Genomic DNA, 18,927 nt, shown 5'->3' on the forward strand with positions numbered 1-18,927 from the left:
TTTATTACCGTTTTATTTACGTATTACGTAGGCCCACGATCCTACCCGTAGGAATTACTTCAGTGTAATTTAACCATCTTAAAATACGGAATACTACGCGATACTCTGAGTAGGGGGCGCCACTACCACAATCCATCAATCTGAGGGTTTACCGCGAAACAAGAAAATCGAAATTTCTTTATCTAACCTCTTTATCACTCTTGCATCGAGCGATGAAGAGGCGTATACATTTCTATTTTCGTGTTTCCCGATAGGCCCTATGTAAACAAAGCGCCTTGATGCATCAATGTCATTTTATTATCTGTGAAAACTTGTCAAAAAACAGTTTTTAAAGCACAGTAAGTATAAGTTACTCTATGGTTTACGACTGCACTCTGACGGCAGATCATTGCAGTAATACTCTCTATTGAAACAAAGTTGCATTAATTGTACGTTCGATTTTTAAAGAACATAAATATAACCATATTTGTTTCACTATTGATTTCAAATTATGGTTTTATTTTTGTATTACGGGCCTTGAAAAGATAACATTCCACAGACAAGGAAGTTGATGCTGCCTATGGGTACTACAGTTAATGAATGGATTTTGCCTGCTGTTAGCTCCAATGAATGAATAAAATTATTTTAATCCGAAATATATTTCCATATACATTTAAAACTAAGCACACTAACAATGTGACTGCCAAAAGTATGTACAGTAGCAGAAATACCTGAGCCCTCTGCATAACTTGTTTAATGGGTCAGTTATCTCTGCAGCTTACTGTGCCTACCGTTCCGATATCGCTTCGCTCTATAGATGTTCCGAAATGGAGGATTACTGAAGTATGAGATAGTAAAACGTAGTTTTAGATTAAATTATATATTTACAAGCTTAACAGAATGTATACATTATCACTAGCTTCTTACCTTAACATATATTTGATTTTTAGCACGTTCCTAAACTATAATATAGCATAGCAAAGTACACTCAAGAGTATGAAAACGGGACTCGTATTCGTGAGACCTTAGCCGCTCCGATGTATCTGATGGCGACTACGTTGCCGGCTTCATATATAAATCATTCCAATTTGTCCCCGCCTCATGGCGGCGGTCAAGTAGGGCGAGGACAAATGGGAATACATGCATTGATCGTGTCATTCACAACGACGCGTGCCTTAACCCAGGTAGCAATTTTTCGTCGTCACGACGTCCATTCACGGTCATTTCAGACGTTAATGACGTCGCTACTTTCGTCGTACAGACGTTCGAAATGACGAACATATGTCATAGCCTCACGACGTCTCTAACGACGTCGTATTGGACGTCTAATAGTAACGTAATATGGACGTCTACCAACGTCGTTGGTAGGACGTCCAATAGTAACGTAATATGGACGTCTTCCAACGTCGTTGGTAGGACGTTCAATAGTAACGTAATATGGACGTCTTTTAACGTCGTTAGTAGGACGTCTTTTAGTAACGTAATATAGACGTCTTCCAACGTCGTTGGTAGGACGTTCAATAGTAACGTAATATGGACGTCTTTTAACGTCGTTAGTAGGACGTCTTTTAGTAACGTAATATAGACGTCTTCCAACGTCTTTGGTAGGACGTTCAATAGTAACGTAATATGGACGTCTTTTAACGTCGTTAGTAGGACGTCTTTTAGTAACGTAATTTAGACGTCTTCCAACGTCGTTGGTAGGACGTTCAATAGTAACGTAATATGGACGTCTTTTAACGTCGTTAGTAGGACGTCTTTTAGTAACGTAATATAGACGTCTCCTGTAGGGCAATTACGTAAAATTTCGTATGTACGTTGAGGCGATCCAAATGTAATTTTTCTACACAATGAATGACATTTGGATCATCCTAACGTACGTACGCAGTATTACGTTATTACCCTGCTGTGATGTATGCAAGATACTACGACGTCTTCAAAAGAAGTCCTATTAACGACAAAATGACGTTCAATTGGCAAATACAATAGACGTCAATGGGACTTCAATTTAAGCCAGTTATCATTCGTTTATTGAAGATTCAATTGATATATTGCACATACGAAATATTTTGCCAATTCATTAACTAAACTCATTATCATTAAGCAACCGTTACTTCCCAATGACGACTATTTGTCAATTGCATGCGACGCGATGCTGAACGGGGGCAAGAAAAATAAAAAACCCCAAATGTACATCAAGGAACTAGTAGTTTAATAATAACATATAAACTACATATTAACAAGGTACTTTTTAAGTATTTTAAGAGGCCAGTCAAATCGTCTTAATACCTTTATTTGATCCTAAATTTGTGTAATCCGAGTTTGCTCCATTCCAGAAGTTGTGGAACTTTTTTTGCTATTTTTAAGTTTTTTTCTTGTAGTTCAAAAACGGTACATACGACGGAAAATTTGATCTAGTCACGATAACAAATTACATCTGAGGATCCGAAAGATACCCTTATATGAATTCGTAGTCAAAGATTGTAAACACGGCCGCCACTTTGAATTTCTTCTAAAATCCGAATTTGTTTTCACCAGAGTCTGATCCACAACAAGCTTGCTGGTAGTGACATTGTAATTGATGGTGGGTTCCTTCTACATCGAATGGTTTTGCACACGCCCGGAGACGTAGTTCTGCAAATGGCTTCTTGTCTGATCTTTTACCGTAAAAGTTGTACTTGCTTGCCATAGAGTCGGACAATGCAACTTTCATAACTCTAGATACTTTATTATTAACGCCCTGTCCACCAAGGCTCTTGAAGTAGGCTACCTGTAAATATTTCTTATTACAAAAACATTCACAAACTTAACTATACTGCAGATCATAAAATAACGGGTTGGTATTTCTCTGAAATCGTATAAAAACCAATTTGTCTGTGTACAATTCGTTGAGTGTCAATTTTTTGTACTATTTGGTACCTGACATCGAAAAATTTGTACTTAACTTAAAATCTCTAAATATTGAAAATAAAGTGGTCAGCCATTCTGACGTCAGGTTGATAGGACCAAGTCCAGTTCCCCCTAGTTGTAGGGGTTATATCGATAGAATCCAACTTTTGACAAAGATTTAGTACCTAATTTGTACCTTTCATAATTATTCTTCTTATTGGGCATTTTCCACAATTAATAAAAATAAATTTAAAGAATAATACTTTCAAAGTGTTAGGGTTAGCGTTCTTCATGACTATTCCAAATTTCAAATCGATAGCTTAAGTAGTTCTCGAGATATTTATCAATGTGACAGACGGACGGACGGACGGACAGAATGGCACCATAAGGGTTCCTTTAGTACTTTTATGGTAAGGAACCCTAAAAAGGTACTAAAACTTGGAGTAACATTCGTTATAAATATATGGTCCTGTCATCCTGACACTCGCTAAGAAACACATAGGTATTAAAACTTGGTTATTAAATTAAAAAACGTACTAGTTTGTACTTCATAAATAGTAGATTCGGCAGTTATGACTCCTGCTTCCTAAAAACACGGGACTAGCCGGGTCCACACAGCGACCATAAGCACGAGGCAATATCCTCGCGCGTATGCTCGCTCTGTGTGGACCCGGCTACTTACGACGTTACGAGGCTATGCCGGTTATTATACCTATCCGGTACGCTTGTAGTTTCGATGATACTATCGCATTGACAAACTTAAAACTTACCACGTTAGCATGGTTTTCTTGTGACGTTAAATTTTTTTCCACAATTTCCAACTCCTCCGAAGTTTTGATGGGAAATTTGAACTCTGGTTTTAAATCCAATCTTGTATGTTTTTCTCGCAAAATCGAGATGATTATATCATTCTGGGCCTTTATGTGGGTCAGTAGTGACACCACTGTATCTTGCAAACCTGAAAGACAGTTATGTTAATGTAATAATGTATTAGTGATGGGTCGCAGTTAAGATACCGAATGTATGTATGTATGTATGTATAAATAATATAGCGGCAAAGTATTAACGTTCTACCAGCCGTGAACAACAAGCGTGTCTTAACCTTTTTGACGCCAATGATGGATATACATCATTATACGCGTCGCTGAGCTCGACTTCGTGTAGCCGCGTTCGAATGCTATTTCATAGAAATACATAGAAACCAGTCAGTGACGCGGCGACATGAAGTCGAGATCAGCGACGCGTAGTTGTGTTTCAACTTGTACCTTTACCTACCTTTTAATCCTTGACCGCACGATGGCGTTGCTGGCACGTCGCTGCCGAGATTCGGTGGTTGTTCTTTTCGCGACCAAGGACTACGTATGTACCCCAAGTAGACAGACAGGGCAGACTTTTGAACCAGCTAAGAATCAACGATGCCAAGTTTCAGCGCATAGTCACAAAGTGCAAGGTTCCCATACAACGGCGTGCAATATCAAACCAGCTATAGCTGTTTACTCTGTAGAAATGAACATAGGAATGAACACCACACACATATTACACATACATGAACATGAAAATCAAACCACCGCAGATGGTTAAACATTGATATCTTACCTTGCAGGACACTGTTTGTCAAGACAGGAAGCCCGTCAACTACATTCAGCAATGAGAGGGTTTCTGTTGGTTCTGGAGGGTTTCAAACATTAACATAATATGTATTATATTTATTTTCTATGAGTATTAATAATACAATGCACGCTTAGACCGACTTACCCAGTCCAGAATAAAAAAAACCGGTCAAGTGAGAGTTCGTTTAACTCGCGCACCGAGGGTTCCGTACAAACTTTCAATTATCTCATGTAAAAATACAAAAGACTTAATGACCAGAAGTATACTAAGTATAATTGTGTACAGCGTCATCTATCGGCAAATTCGCTAACTAATTTGAGGGACCTGTGTACATATGTTGTTTTTTTTCTTTATCATTCGAACCGATTTCAATTTTTTTTGTTTTATTTGAAAAAAAGGTGTTTTTTGTGTAATCTCATACGAATTTCAAGTATAATTAACACCAGCAAAGGAGGTTAAATTGCAAATTAAATTACGAAAGGTTTTTTGATAGTCACAAAAAAGTTTTCAAGATATAGGCATGATTATATTTTTTCTGCCCTCTGGGCGGAAAGCGTCAACTTTGCTCCCGCTGCGCTAAACGAAGTTGCCGCTTTCCGCCTCCGTCGAGCAGAAAAATAGTATGCGCACCACGGGAGGAAACGTAGGACATTCCATCCCACGTGTTTGCCACCCTCGCCTTCGGCTCAGGTGACAATTTGTTTTACATTTCCCTTCATTAATGATTATTTTTTGAAATGTACATTTAAGATCTTTGAAACGATACCCCACTAGACCTAGTAATTTGAAAATTTTCCTCTCTTCATATGGGGCATTTTTCATATTTAATAAAAATAAAATAGAAAAATAACACTTTCAATGTGTTTGGGTTAGCATTATTGATGACTATAATATTCCAAATTGATAGCGATGTGACAAACAGACAGACAGACTGACGGACGGACGGACAGAGTTGCACCATAAGGGTTCCTTTTGTACCTTTTTGGTACAACACCCTAAAAAATAAATCACCTGTGGTTATGTCGCCGCGAAATAAACTACCCGTCCCTTTGTAATTAATACAGTTAGAAAAAGATGGGTAGTCTATCTAGCGGCGACATACTCTCGCGCCAATCATGTGCTAGGCTTACTGGTAAGAATAATATTCTATTAGGTATGTATTAATTATGATTTACTTACTTTCTGGTGTTGAAGGGGCTTCCCGGGAATCTCGGGTAATGTTTGGCTGAGCCTGACGGTTATCTGTACAAACCATAACATATTATTTTTGAGAGTTCTTTGTAATATTATACTTCTATATAAAAAAAACTACACAAAATATATCTATTTACTCTTGATATTAAAGGGTCCATACCAGAAAAGGAAAAACCTTCCATCTGTCTCTCCATGCCAAAACAGTGTTCTAACAAAAAGATAAATTTGACTAGAAGAAACACTTAATGGATATAACAGAGTAAGCAGTAAGCAGCTAGCTATATATATTGACCAAAATAAGTTTTTGTCAAAAATTTCATTTTTAGGGTTCCGTAGCCAAATGGCAAAAAACGGAACCCTTATAGATTCGTCATGTCCGTCTGTGTGTCCGATTATGTCACAGCCACTTTTTTCCGAAACTATAAGAGCTATACTGTTCAAACTTGATAAGTAGATGTATTCTATGAACCGCATTAAGATGTTTACACAAAAATAGAAAAAAAAACAATAAATTTTGGGGGTTCCCCATACTTAGAACTGTGATAACAGATACATTGAAAATAATATTTAATTTGTATGAAAAAGAGAAAATCTGAAGATTTCATAATTTTTTAAAGTTGCTGAACAAATGTTGATCAGTTTGAGGAGTTACAATAATATGGTTTAATTATTTTCTAATGTTATAGGAAGCACCTGATATATCATATATTATATTTGCATGAGAACCATGGGACAAAAATACATTAAATAAACTGGCTGAAAGTTGTTTGATTATGAGAAAGCAGCAACATAAAATGGCGGTTATGAAGTAAATTCTGACACTTTGCACACCTATGAAGTTGCTAAACTGAATATTGACAATATAAACCTTAGAAAAAAATGCTACTCTTACTATTCTGACACATGCAACAAGTATCTACAGCATCATAATTGTTCAATGTGGCGGGACTTAATTCATAAATAATAATGGCCCGTTGGCTATAACCTCAACTTACCTCTATAGTAAGCAGCAGCAGCTGTTTTGTTCAAGATTTTTTTCTTAATTGGTGGTGGCGTTATGTGACCATCATCTTCATCGCTTGTGGAAATATATCTGTTATTTCTTTTCCGCTTAAAATTTGGTTCTTCTTCTGCTTCAGTCTGTAAGTCTGATGTCTCCTCGACCAGTTTCAGTTTTCTTTTGGCTTTATCTATATCGTCTTTACATGCAAATAAAATAAAAAATACACACAACATGCAAAAATAATAAATGAACACAACATAATGCATCCCTCAGTCAATTAAAACAAGGTTATTGGTAAATATGTAGGATGGAGTAGGAACAGGGTAGTAAGTGGTTAGTAGCACAGTCAATTATCCATTTACCTGGACACTACAGAAGTTATGTTAATACAGACACAATGCAAGGTAAAATTATCCCAAAAATGCTGCTACTTGTCTCAGCAATAGGTTTATGAAAATGACCATAAGCTGTCCATCCATATTAATATTATAAGTGTGAAAGCAACTCTATCTTTCTGTCTCTTTGTCTGTGTATCGCTAAACTAATCGAAAATATTTTTTTTACCTGGTAATAAGTTTTACCCGGAACTTCACTAAATTATTGCTATACTGTTTGTAATTAAGATTACTGCTGAATATGTAAACTTACAAGATACTATAACAAATCCGAATAAATCCATAACACTGCTGTGACAATGACATTACCTACAGTAACGTAACATTTTTACTCAATATACCAACAAGAATACTACCTATATGTAGGTGTGTTGGTTTTTGTCCGGCACTAGTTTTCGTCCACTTGACGAAATTTGAATATAAACGTACTTTGCTGCACAAATTTGTACGTACCTATTGCAATCATTAATGTCAAAACAATATATCAATCTATTTACATAAAATTATATGTCGCAAATAGAAAATTAAAAATCAATTACATTAATTGATAATCTGTACGGAAATTAACGCAATGACTCTACATATTTTATCTTCGAAAAACTGAACTATCACAGAAAACGGAAACTTCCACCAACATTAGTAAGCTCTCGGTAAATCAAGAAATATTGCATCCAGATACCATACCTCTAAGTACGTGACTTACCAATAGCAAAATCCACGTGGTTCTTAAAATAAATATATACGTACCAGTCTCACAAAAAACTCTTTGGATGAAGTATCGTTTCCATTTCTCATCCGGTGTTTTGGTATCCGCCAACACCTTTTCAAAAGCTTTACATCCCTTGACGGGTGGCCAAAATACCTCCCGACGCCTTGGCGTAATCCACTGATTCTTTACAATGGATATTGATCCGCCGTCTTGATCACTGAATTGTATCACTGAGTATGTACTCATCACTGAGTATGTGTTTATCATGTGATAAAACTAAGATATACCTTTAAGAGTCTCGAATTGCACAGCACCCACGGACGCGATACAACACAACAGACCGGGCAAACGGAAAAGGAGGGAAACGATACATGACACATGACACTTCAATCAAAATGTCAGAATTTCGTTCCGTTCCAACTTCTGATGTTTCTAAAAATAACAATTTTAAGCTTGTTTTGGTGTTATTAATTATAAAATCTATAAAAAAATACTGTATAACAACTTTAGAGTTACCGAAACAAACGGAAATGCTTTTTTTACTTTATAAATATTTTACAATACAAGATTGACAAATTGGTATCAAGAAACGAAACGCGTTATTTTGTCGGTTACATACGTCTTGATAGTAACCCCAAATAGACGTCAATAGAACGTCAATTTTGTGACTAAAATGGTACGTCCTACTAACAGAGACCCCAAATAGATGTAAATTTCTATAAGAAGTTACTACGCTAATATTAAGAATCACGTTTAGTGAAACAGGGCAATAGCCGCGAAAATCGACGTTCGTCAATTGCGGGCATTTTTCTCTGTCACTCTAATGACGTCTTAGTGAGAGTAAAAGAGAAAGATCCCCTCAATTTGCGAATTTCGTTTTTCGCGGTAGGCCTGCACGTCTTTGACTCGTTGTTCGAAAATTAATAACGTTGTTGTGACGCCGCTGCGGCGGGGCGTAGCGGCGCTGCAATCGCTGTTTCAACACGGCAGTGTTGCCAAGTCTCTTGTTTTTACAAAAGATTCCCCAATTACCATTATATTACAACCCCAATTAGACGTCAGTGACACGTCAATTTAATGACTTAAGAAGGTATGTCCTGATAGTGACCCCATACAGACGTCAGTAGAACGGCAATTTTGTGACTAAAAAGGTACGTCCTTATAGTGACCCCAAATAGACGTCAGTGAAGCGTCCATTTTGTGACTAAGCTGGTATGTCCTGATAGTGACCCCAAATAAACGTCAATTTTAAAACAAAGAAAGTACGTCGTATTAGTGACCCCAAATAGACGTCAGTAAAACGTCAAATTTGTGACTAAAAAGGTACGTCCTGATAGTGATCCCAAATAGACGTCTGTGAAGCGTAATTTTTGTGACAAAAAAGTACGTCCTGATAGCGACCCCAAATAGACGTCAGTAAAACGTCAATTTTGTGACTAAAAAGGTACGTCCCGATAGTGACCCCAAATAGACGTCAGTGGAACGTCAATTTTGTGTCAAAGAAAGTACGTCCTGGTAGTGACCCCAAATAGACGTACGTGAAACGTCAATTTTGTGATAAAAAAAGGACGTCCTGATAGTGTCCCCAAATAGACGTCAGTAAAACGTCAAATCTGTGACTAAAAAGGTACGTCCTGATAGTGACCCCAAATAGACGTCAGTAAAACGTCAAATTTGTGACTAAAAAGGTACGTCCTTGTAGTGACCCCATATAGACGTCAGTGAAACGTCAATTTTGTGACAAAGAAAGTACGTCCTGATAGTGACCCCAAATAGACGTCAGTGAAACGTCAATTTTGTGACAAAGAAAGTACGTCCTGATAGTGTCCCCAAATAGACGTCAGTAAAACGTCAAATTTGTGACTAAAAAGGTACGTCCTGATAGTGACCCCAAATAGACGTCAGTAAAACGTCAAATTTGTGACTAAAAAGGTACGTCCTGATAGTGACCCCATATAGACGTCACTGAAACGTCAATTTTGTGACAAAGAAAGTACGTCCGGATAGTGACCCCAAATAGACGTCAGTGTAACGTCAATTTTGTGTCCAAAATGGTACGTCCTAATAATGACCTTAAATAGACGTCAGTGAAACGTCTACTCTCGACGAATAGAGTACTGACCTTGTTATGACCTATAAATGACGTCAATTGTGCGTCACTGACGTCAGTTTGCTACCTGGGAACTTGTATTGTCTTGACAAATCCGCGCGTCATCGTGTATAACACGAACTATACGGCAGTAAGTCTACTTCAAGTCGGGCGTGCTGCTGCCCAGATACGTCCGCAGATCGCTCAGCGTGGACCGTATGAGCTTAGCCGGGATGGTCTCTCGTCGCAGCCTGGAGTAGGCCGCGTAGCGGTGGCAGCCCCCGAAGCTGTAGTAATAGTCCCCGCCTTGGGAGCCTTTGATCCAGAGCACATCTATAGGGGGTACGTTGCCGGCTTCTTCTTCTTTCTGAATGTTAAGTTAGAACAGGTTATTTTTTTATTTTGCATATCAAATAAACTTTGCCTCATGTTAAACGATCGAGGTAAAAATAGTAGATTGTGTCACGAGGGAGCCAAATGACCTTTAAGGTGTAGGCGTACTCGTACATCTAAAATAATCCTGAGCGTGTCCAAATGAGAGAAAAAAATTGCCACCATGTGACACCTATCTATTGCTTTTCATGAAACCTTTGAGCAAGTTATTATGTTTAAAAATATTATTCAATATAAAAAATATATAGGGTCCTGAAATAGAAAAGTGCCACTTTGATCCTCCTGGCAGAGAAAAAAAGTGCCACTTTGATGCCTCCGAGCAGGGAACAAAAGGCCCTTTTCTGAGTAGATGATGTGAAAACTAACATACATACAGGGTAGGGGTAATTAACGATGACTCACTTAGGTATATCGTAATTTTGAGATGTATCAAAATTGTAAACATTTTACAAAACTATTGCACAGGACAACAAGTAGGCATACAACAGAAATGTATAGTATAATATGTATATATGTACAAAGACGAATGATATAAATGTTTGACAAATATTCTTAACTTTGAAGTACGGAAAGACGACAATTTCAACTTATTTAACCGCCTATCGTGCGCTTCATCGCGATCCTAGTCGGAATGCACGAAGTTTGCCGCCGTAGCCGCCCGCCTTTTTGGTGGTCAAAGTGTTAATGTATGTTCAAGGGAATAGTTAATCCATAAGCGACAGGACCTTCTTCTCGTCCAGCTCGGGAATGAACGGCCGGATTAGCACCGAGATCAGGATGTACACCTTTCATGCGCTGTGTACGCTAGTCATCCTTGTGCTTATTTGTTTCACATAGTTTCTTAACTTTGAGGTACAAAAACGAAGAACTTATTTAAACATATGTTTGAGGGAATAGGTAATCAACTAATCACCTTAATAGTCTCCATAAGCGATTGGACCTTCTTCTCGTCCAGCTCGGGAATGAACGGCCGGATCAGCACCGAGATCGGGATGTCGTACACCTCTTCCTTCCATGCGCTGTGTACGCTAGTCATCCTTGATGCTGAAATCATAAGAAATAATTACCCCTAATATATATAAATACCTTATAATATAAAACAGGGCTTGTGCACAATTCACGCTAGGTTTGATAGGGGGGAAATTCTTCAAAAAGGCGAGTCTATTTTACAAAATTTTAGAGCGCGTATAATAAATATACATCACATTGATAACGCAAATAGAAAAATAAACAAGATTTATTATATTATATACAAATACTGTTTATCCTAAAATGAGGTCGAATGAAAAAAAAACAATAAAATACACGTGAGGTTATGTGGAGGACGAGGGGGTAGCCAAAAACCTCACCAAATATCACCAAAGGGGTGGGTGGGGGTGATCAAAAAGTAGCCGAAAAAACCTAGCGTGATTTGTGCACAAGCCCACAGTCGAGCGCCGTGTCTGTGTCTGTATGTTCGCGATAAACTCAAAAACTACTAAACGGATTTTCACGCGGTTTTCTACTTTTCACCTAGGTCTTAATAGAGTGATTGTTGAGGGTCTATGTGTATAATATTTTAAGGTTTTGTGTAAATTGGTTGACATATTGTGGGAAAAAAAAAAAACAAGAAAACGGTTGACGCTCCGCGCATGAGACAAGCTTACTTAACAGTAGAGCTTTTACACCCTAACCTACCCTATTGACCCTATTGTGTTAAAAGCGTCTACAAATTATATAATAAATGTCAGGTGTATTATCTTTATTTATCTATTACGATATCAAGTATTTTTTTAGTATTATCAAACAAGATTGCGGCATTATCTATGCAAGCCGAAGCAAACAAAGTCAGCTAGTGGTCAGGCTGACCTTTTCCGAATGCATATTCACGAGGATAGGTATACTCACCTCAGATATTCAAGAATACATACTTATTACAATAGAATACAGTGCTAATTTAAAAAAAAAGTAATGTTTAAAGTCTGTTGTATCATGCGATTATAGCGCGAATTGATACAGCATAGAGTTGATAAACATATTCACGTACACTTGGGTCACTCAGTAGGTACCACAATTTCGTAAACAAGTAGCTGAAAATAAAGTTGTTTTCAATTTATATGCAAAAGCCCACCGATATTGATTACAGTCGCATTTTTGTTCAAGCAGCTTAGTATTTATCTTGTTGTTGTAATTTTTAATTTGATAACATGATTATAACTTATTATCGTTCATTATCTTAGTTTAGTACGCCGAGTGCAAGTTTGTTTTAGATGCTCTCAGGCCATCAGAATTCTTTATAACTTAAATAAGTGCTGCATAAAATACAACTGGAATTATTAAGCTAGCGAAAAATATCGCAAATGTGTATGCTTATAGGTAGGTAATTTAAAAGCAGCAGACGATAGCATGCTGATTAGCTAGTTTAGTACGTGACTGCTTTTAATTCGTTCTATATGGCCTTAAGTAATCTAAGAATTAAATCTTAGAGGAAGCATTGGTAGTGAGTGATACTTGAATATGCAACAATTTAATTTAATTAGCCTAATCCGGTGTTCTATGATATGTATCTGAAGCAAAATACATCAACGTTTAAATGATTTATTTATTTATTATATAGTTTTTTTTTATTTTGTGTTTTTTAACATCTCTAACAATACAAGGTATAACTAGCTGGTGATAAATATGTAGGCCTTGTCCAATCTGCACTAAAAATCGCACAAGTCCGATCGTGTGTGGCATACTGTTCTTTAGTGTGGGATGGTTCAGCAAAATACCAACTTGAGGCGCTCGAGTCAGTCGAGAGGAGGGCCAAGAAAATCATTAATGACGACGATCTGACGAATGCTCGACTTCAAAGTCTGGAGCATCGTCGCAAGGTTGCCAGCCTAACGATTTTTTACAGGATACATTTTGGAGAGTGTGCCGAAGAACTACACAACCTTATTCCTCCGTCCCCATTTCACCATCGGACTACCAGACAATCGGCACTTCGGCATCGCTTCATGGTAGGTATTCCACAAATACGCACGAAGCGTTTTGCTTCAATATTCCTGCGAACTGCCAAGGAGTGGAATGCCCTGCCCGAGTCTGTGTTTCCTCGTGAGTAGATACAATCTGGATCTCTTCAAGGCTAGAATAATAGGTATCTCATAGGTAAGCGTGCTCCACCGTAGACCGCATCCTCACTTACCAACAGGTGAAATCGTGGTCAAACGCCTGCCTATCCTCCATAAAAAAAAATTGATGAAATGTTCAAAATATATGACGACCGGTTTGGCCTAGTGGGTAGTGACCCTGCCTACACAGCTGATGGTCCCGGGTTCAAATCCTAGTAAGGGCATGTATTTGTGTGATGAGCATGGATATTTGTTCCTGAGTCATGGGTGTTTCCTATGTATTTAAGTATTTATTAATATTTATATATTATATATATCGTTGTCTAAGTACCCACAACACAAGCCTTATTGAGCTTAATACTGTGGGACTTACTCAATTTGTGTAATAATATCCCATAATAATAATTATTATTATTTATTTATTAAGATAATATACACACGCTCAAGACGAAAGTGGAGGTTAAAATAAAGCGCTTCTTGCTACGGCCTCCTAGCCTAAATAGTCGGTAGTGACCTTGCCTGAGAAGCAGGATGTCCCGGGTTCGAATCCTGGTAAGGGCATTTATTTGTGTGTTTATGACAATTTTTTTTCCTGAGTTATGGATGTTTTATAATTGATATGTACCTATGTATGCTATGTATTATATTTATTGTCTAGTAGGGATATTGGGAGACTAGGGCGATTTGTGTACCTTCGTAAGATTGTTCTTATAATATTTATTAATTTCTAACAATAAACTCGTGTACAGATCGTTTTAAATACCTCGCATGCTTAATATATGTGGTCTATAACCTTAGTCTGTATAGTTTCCGGTCTTTGACATTACCTCGAGCTGACTTATTTATAACCGGTAATATCTTGGCTTACTCCAGGTTGCCTATAAAGGCCGAGGTAACTTTCGCAAAAAGCTGTTTAGCTGGGGTAAATACCCGTACACCACCCAACCATATTCCAGAACCCCTAGTGTAATTTTATTCGATAGCGTGACGTCACGTACGCGTTTGCGTTAAGTCTCATTTTGTATGGGATTTAGAAACAGAGCGCCAAGCTGAACGTTTTGGTAACTCAAAATGCCATACAAAATTAGACGCAAACGCGTACGTCACGTCTCACTATCGAATTAATTTACACTAGGGGTACTGTACTACAACTATGGTTATGGCCCACAGCTTCTAGACGTAATTATTTAAGACCTCATGGACCTCGTGGTTCTTGTCTCACTCCCACTGCGCGTAAGTGAGCCTTGACTGGCCTTGAGCGAGATCAAAGATACATTGATACATAAATACATTTACAATCAATTCTCTTTGGCGAGATGGACGTGCGTACTCGGGGCTGTGGATAATTGGATATTATGTTTATGAATTTTAATTTGTTGTAAGTTTTAACAAAAAAAGAAGGGTTCCCTCAACAATAAAATTGCGCAATTTTATTTTAAAAGCCATAGTCATATGTTTAAGTTTTGTGCATAAATTGTTACAATTTCAGATGATTCGAATCGACGATGAAGTCAGTAGAGGAAATCCTCAAGATTACTCAACCCGTTAACGCATGTCATAAAAAATATTTTATTTAAATTTGAACTTAAATACTTGTCAATAGGGTTGAATATTATAAGTGCCATATATGGTTGCATATACGGTACAGGGTTAAAAACAACCGTAAGTTATGATCTTAAAAGCGAACTCTGAACAGGGGCGTAGCTACCGCCGTATCTGCCGTATCAATTATACGGGGCCCTCGGGCCACGGGGGCCCCCAACATGCGTTTTTGTGAGAAATCTTTACCCTTCCTAAGGGCCCCCAAACAATTTTTTATACGGGGCCCCGCCAAGGCACGCTACGCCACTGACTCTGAACTATGTTTGCATTATATATATTTGCAATGGGCGCTTGCTGCAACAGAGGTGTAACAATGAATGGTTTCAGGTGATTCTAATAAAATACATACCTACTTTAGGTTATACTTAAAATCCTGATATATGTATTTCATTGTTTATAACAAGGAGTGCATATATCGATGTTCAGACCTCTAGCATCAAAATTTGCGGAAACCTCATACTAATTTTCATCCCCTAGTTTCAGGGCTTGGGGTTACAAGTTCTAGATTTTTTTTTTTGTTGGTACTAATACTAGCTTACATACCTACCAAATTTCTAGGATACTAGGACTTCATGAACTACTCTAAGAGTTTTGATGATCAGTGACGAAATCGGGGTTTTTTTAGATATCAATAAAATCTAAAGTATAAGAGCTGTGCAATTGAAACATTTTATTTTTAATAGGTCCACTATTGACAAGATATCTAGAGAATTTTGTTTATCTGGAATAATCCAAACCCAAGTTATGAGGGTTCAAAAAAACGACGAAGCGCTTCGAGAAAAGGTAGGTAGTGCCCTAGCGCTTCGCTTGGCTCGTCTTGGCGGGGGCACTAGCTTTCCTCAGATTTACTTAAGGTTAGATGGGGTAATAGAAACACCGGATCAAGACAAACACTTGAAGATAATCCTCATAAATAAACTGTTTCACTTAAGACGAAAATAAACGATAATAGTTCCAAAAACTCGTTATTTATAGGTAACTTTACAACTAATTTAAAAAATTATGTTACTCACAAAAAGTACTGACTGAGTGCTGAGTGGGTTTAAGTGACGTCAAAAAGTTTGTGACTCTCCCCACCCCCTTGTCACAACATGTCACATTTTCCCCCTAAACGTGTGATGTAATTAGGTAATTTCTTAATTTAATGTAATGTCATTATTATTGACAATGTCTGGCTCGCATAACATATCGAATCGAATCGATCGTATCGAAAATGTTTGTACTCGTATGCGTACGTTACGTTACGCAGTTTCATCTAAAATATTGTTTTCATCAGATTTCCACAGTTCACACGCAATGTAGTTTGTATTTTTTTGTGGTCGCGTCGCCGACTTCATGACTCGACAATATGATTTAACCTTGCGTAATTATCGCTTATAATAAAATAACGTTATTATAACAAAATTAAGTTATATTATTTTCAAGGTAATTGTTTGTATTGTTTTTGTTTTTCACCATGAAAATACCACAGATAGGAGCATAAAAATAGCGTTCAAAACGCTAGAAATGATGAACCACGTAGGTAAAATAAAAATAAAGCTATAGGTACTTACAAGTTTTAACAGCAGCCACAGAATTACTTAATCTGCAAATAGATCTTAGCATGGGAGTTGAATAAAAACGACGTACGCCCCTTTTGACTGTTGGTGCGGCACTGAGGCGAGGTGAAGTGGCTGAACTGAAGGCTCGTCGTATTCGTCATCGTCAGATCGTCACCTATTTGTGACCGGCTGATAAAGACATTAAATAAACAACTTTACCTGTTAGAGCATTTTCACATTGCCCGATCCGATATCGTATGACGGAAAGACCTAATATTTAAAATATATGTTTCTCTGTATTTATTCATTCATTTAATAAATCATTACCTATTACTAAAATCGAATAAATACGCAGAAAGGCAGGCTTAATGCCAATGGCTATCTCCTGCAGCTGCTCTTCTCATAGACGTCTTCTGACATCCGATATCGGAGGGACGCTTCCGATAATTTTAGCCATGTCGGATCCCCCGCCGAACGTCTGAAACAGTTGAAATTCCAATTCGTGAAATATAAATCTTATAATGTATGTACAGTCAAGGTATTAAATATCGACACGGATAAAGTGCCAAAAATATGTATACACTACTTTAATGTATAGACAATAAGGTCCTGTGTACATATTTTTGGCACTTTGTACGTGTCGATATTTAATACCTTGACTGTACCTACTTGCCACGGTTCAGCATAAATAATTTACAAAATGTTTACTGGTTTCATCATAACAACTACCTATATATAAAAAGTATACTTAGAGTTACTAGCTGTTGCCTACGACTTCGTACGCGTGGATTTGTATGTTAGTGGTTATATACATGACTTACATGAGCATAGAACATTATGCAGCAAAAGGTAGCAGTAGGGACGGTTAATCACGTGTTAATAATTATACAACGCATGAGATTTGTCTGACACAACCTACGAAGTTTCAAGCCCCTAAGTGAAAAAAATTGTTCTCGATATAATCCCTTAAGAAAATTTTCAAGTCCACTATTCCAATCGAATGTAAACTTTAAACCCTTTTTTCACCAATTTAGGGGATTAATGAACTTTCAATGAACGCCATTTTATCTCCCTTGGGGAAATAATTACTAAAAACGCTGAAATCACTTTTCTAGTTTCCTATTATTGTGTCTTTTGACGACATTTCAAGATCACTATTTACAAAAATGTTCGTTTCCATGGTTTCCGATGCAAACTTAAAACCCTTTTTTCACTAACTTAGGGAATGAATTTGCAAAAAAGGTGATATTAAAACTAACACCATAAATATAACTCACTTCACTTGAGTGACATTTGCAGGCATAAGCATACAATTTTATTGTCACCTAAGGGTTTTCATTAGGTGCAGCTTTAGTGCTTTTTTAAATTTAATTTTATTGGGCTCAAGTCTGATATTTTCAGGCAGACTATTTAAAAATACGACAATCTTTTTCTTAATGTTCTATCTCCATAATAGTTGGTAACGCGGGGTATTTCATATTTTTGCGCAGCCACTGATCTTGTATTATGTTTATGTTCTAATCGTGTCGAGATATGCACCTTATTGCTGTGGTTGTTAATAGCTAAGAGGTATTTGTGTTTTAAACTGACTGGGAGTATTTTACAAATTTTAAATAGGGTATTATAATTACCTTTACAGCTGTTTCTAATTTTTTTACTGACAAGTAACTTTAAGAATCTAATTTGTATCGCTTCTACTTTATCCATGTACGATTTGAAAGTGAGACCATAGCAATCAAGGGCATAGTTTAACACGGAATCAACTATGGCAAAGTATAAGGCATTTTAATATTTTAATTGGTACTTTAAAGCTAAGGTGGTAAAATCTTCCTAATAAAATTCTAAATTTGCTACAGATATAATTACAAACACATGTTATTTATTGACAATAACAATATACATAATGGATATATACAGATGATTACTATAACTAGCTTATATCTAAAATAGGCCCTTGAGGCATTGTACCAAGGATGCTCGCGGCATTTCCTCGTTGTATCGCAATACTGATACGTTGTGCGAGGAAGCCGCCAGCTCTTCGGTCACCAGTTACGTCAACCAGACGTTCCGCGATTTCTCCAAAAAACTTGTGCGCGCTGGGACCCCATGGACCTAGAGTTTCAACGCCACAGATATAATTTATATGTTGTTGCCAAGAAAATGCGGAATCTACTTTAACACCTAAATATGTAACACAATCTACTTTTTCTATTATTTAGTATAATCAAGTCTTTTTAACATATTCTTTGGATCATTACACCAGACCACGAACAATCTATCGCGTTTTGAGATCATTCTTTTTAAGTTATCACTTATCCAGTTCTTACTATCTCTAATATTAACACTTTCGCAACCAGGCAAAATTTCGAACAATACCCCAGAAACCGACAGTATTCGCTAGTCGAGCAACGACGCGACGTGCAACTC

At 37.2% G+C, this 18,927-nt stretch overlaps 2 protein-coding genes across 6 annotated transcripts; both read right to left on the reverse strand.

Moving 5' to 3' along the window:
- Positions 1 to 2,170: 2,170 nt before the first annotated feature.
- On the reverse strand, positions 2,171 to 9,756 carry LOC133525220 (uncharacterized). Of its 5 annotated transcripts, none has more exons than XR_009800536.1 (4): positions 8,068 to 9,756; positions 5,659 to 6,872; positions 4,144 to 4,527; positions 2,171 to 3,826 (listed from the first exon to the last, which is right to left on the reverse strand). XR_009800536.1 is itself a non-coding variant. In XM_061861512.1 (3 exons), the coding sequence occupies exons 1-3, from the start codon at positions 8,045 to 8,047 to the stop codon at positions 5,651 to 5,653; spliced, it is 504 nt and encodes a 167-aa protein (XP_061717496.1). In that variant the 5' UTR covers positions 8,048 to 8,061; the 3' UTR covers positions 5,347 to 5,650. The 5 variants fall into 5 exon arrangements, 1 of the variants encoding a protein (XP_061717496.1); XR_009800537.1 differs by lacking the exon at positions 8,068 to 9,756 and adding an exon at positions 7,775 to 7,817; XR_009800534.1 differs by lacking the exon at positions 8,068 to 9,756 and having other exon boundaries at positions 5,659 to 5,721; positions 6,669 to 7,812.
- A 212-nt stretch (positions 9,757 to 9,968) lies between these two features.
- On the reverse strand, positions 9,969 to 16,665 carry LOC133525236 (sulfiredoxin-1). The gene is made up of 3 exons (XM_061861532.1): positions 16,513 to 16,665; positions 11,176 to 11,306; positions 9,969 to 10,236 (listed from the first exon to the last, which is right to left on the reverse strand). Exons 1-3 carry the CDS (start codon positions 16,562 to 16,564, stop codon positions 10,027 to 10,029), a joined length of 393 nt encoding a protein of 130 aa, XP_061717516.1. The 5' UTR covers positions 16,565 to 16,665; the 3' UTR covers positions 9,969 to 10,026.
- Positions 16,666 to 18,927: the final 2,262 nt, after the last annotated feature.

This window comes from Cydia pomonella, chromosome 1, assembly GCF_033807575.1.
Source record: "Cydia pomonella isolate Wapato2018A chromosome 1, ilCydPomo1, whole genome shotgun sequence".
Lineage (NCBI taxonomy): Eukaryota > Metazoa > Arthropoda > Insecta > Lepidoptera > Tortricidae > Cydia > Cydia pomonella.

Bases quoted from the DNA above. Each gene is read 5' to 3' on its own strand.
- LOC133525220 (XM_061861512.1), bottom strand. From the start codon at position 8,047: ATGATAAACACATACTCAGTGATGAGTACATACTCAGTGATACAATTC. The intron at 6,873-7,818 runs GTACGTATATAT...TTGCATGTAAAG, and splicing joins AAGAGTTTTTTGTGAGACTG to ACGATATAGATAAAGCCAAA. The intron at 5,722-6,668 runs GTAAGTTGAGGT...TGGTTTGTACAG, and splicing joins TGCTGCTGCTTACTATAGAG to ATAACCGTCAGGCTCAGCCA.
- LOC133525236 (XM_061861532.1), bottom strand. From the start codon at position 16,564: ATGCTAAGATCTATTTGCAGATTAAGTAATTCTGTGGCTGCTGTTAAA. The intron at 11,307-16,512 runs GTAAGTACCTAT...TTATGATTTCAG, and splicing joins TGTGGCTGCTGTTAAAACTT to CATCAAGGATGACTAGCGTA. The intron at 10,237-11,175 runs GTGATTAGTTGA...CTTAACATTCAG, and splicing joins CGCTTATGGAGACTATTAAG to AAAGAAGAAGAAGCCGGCAA.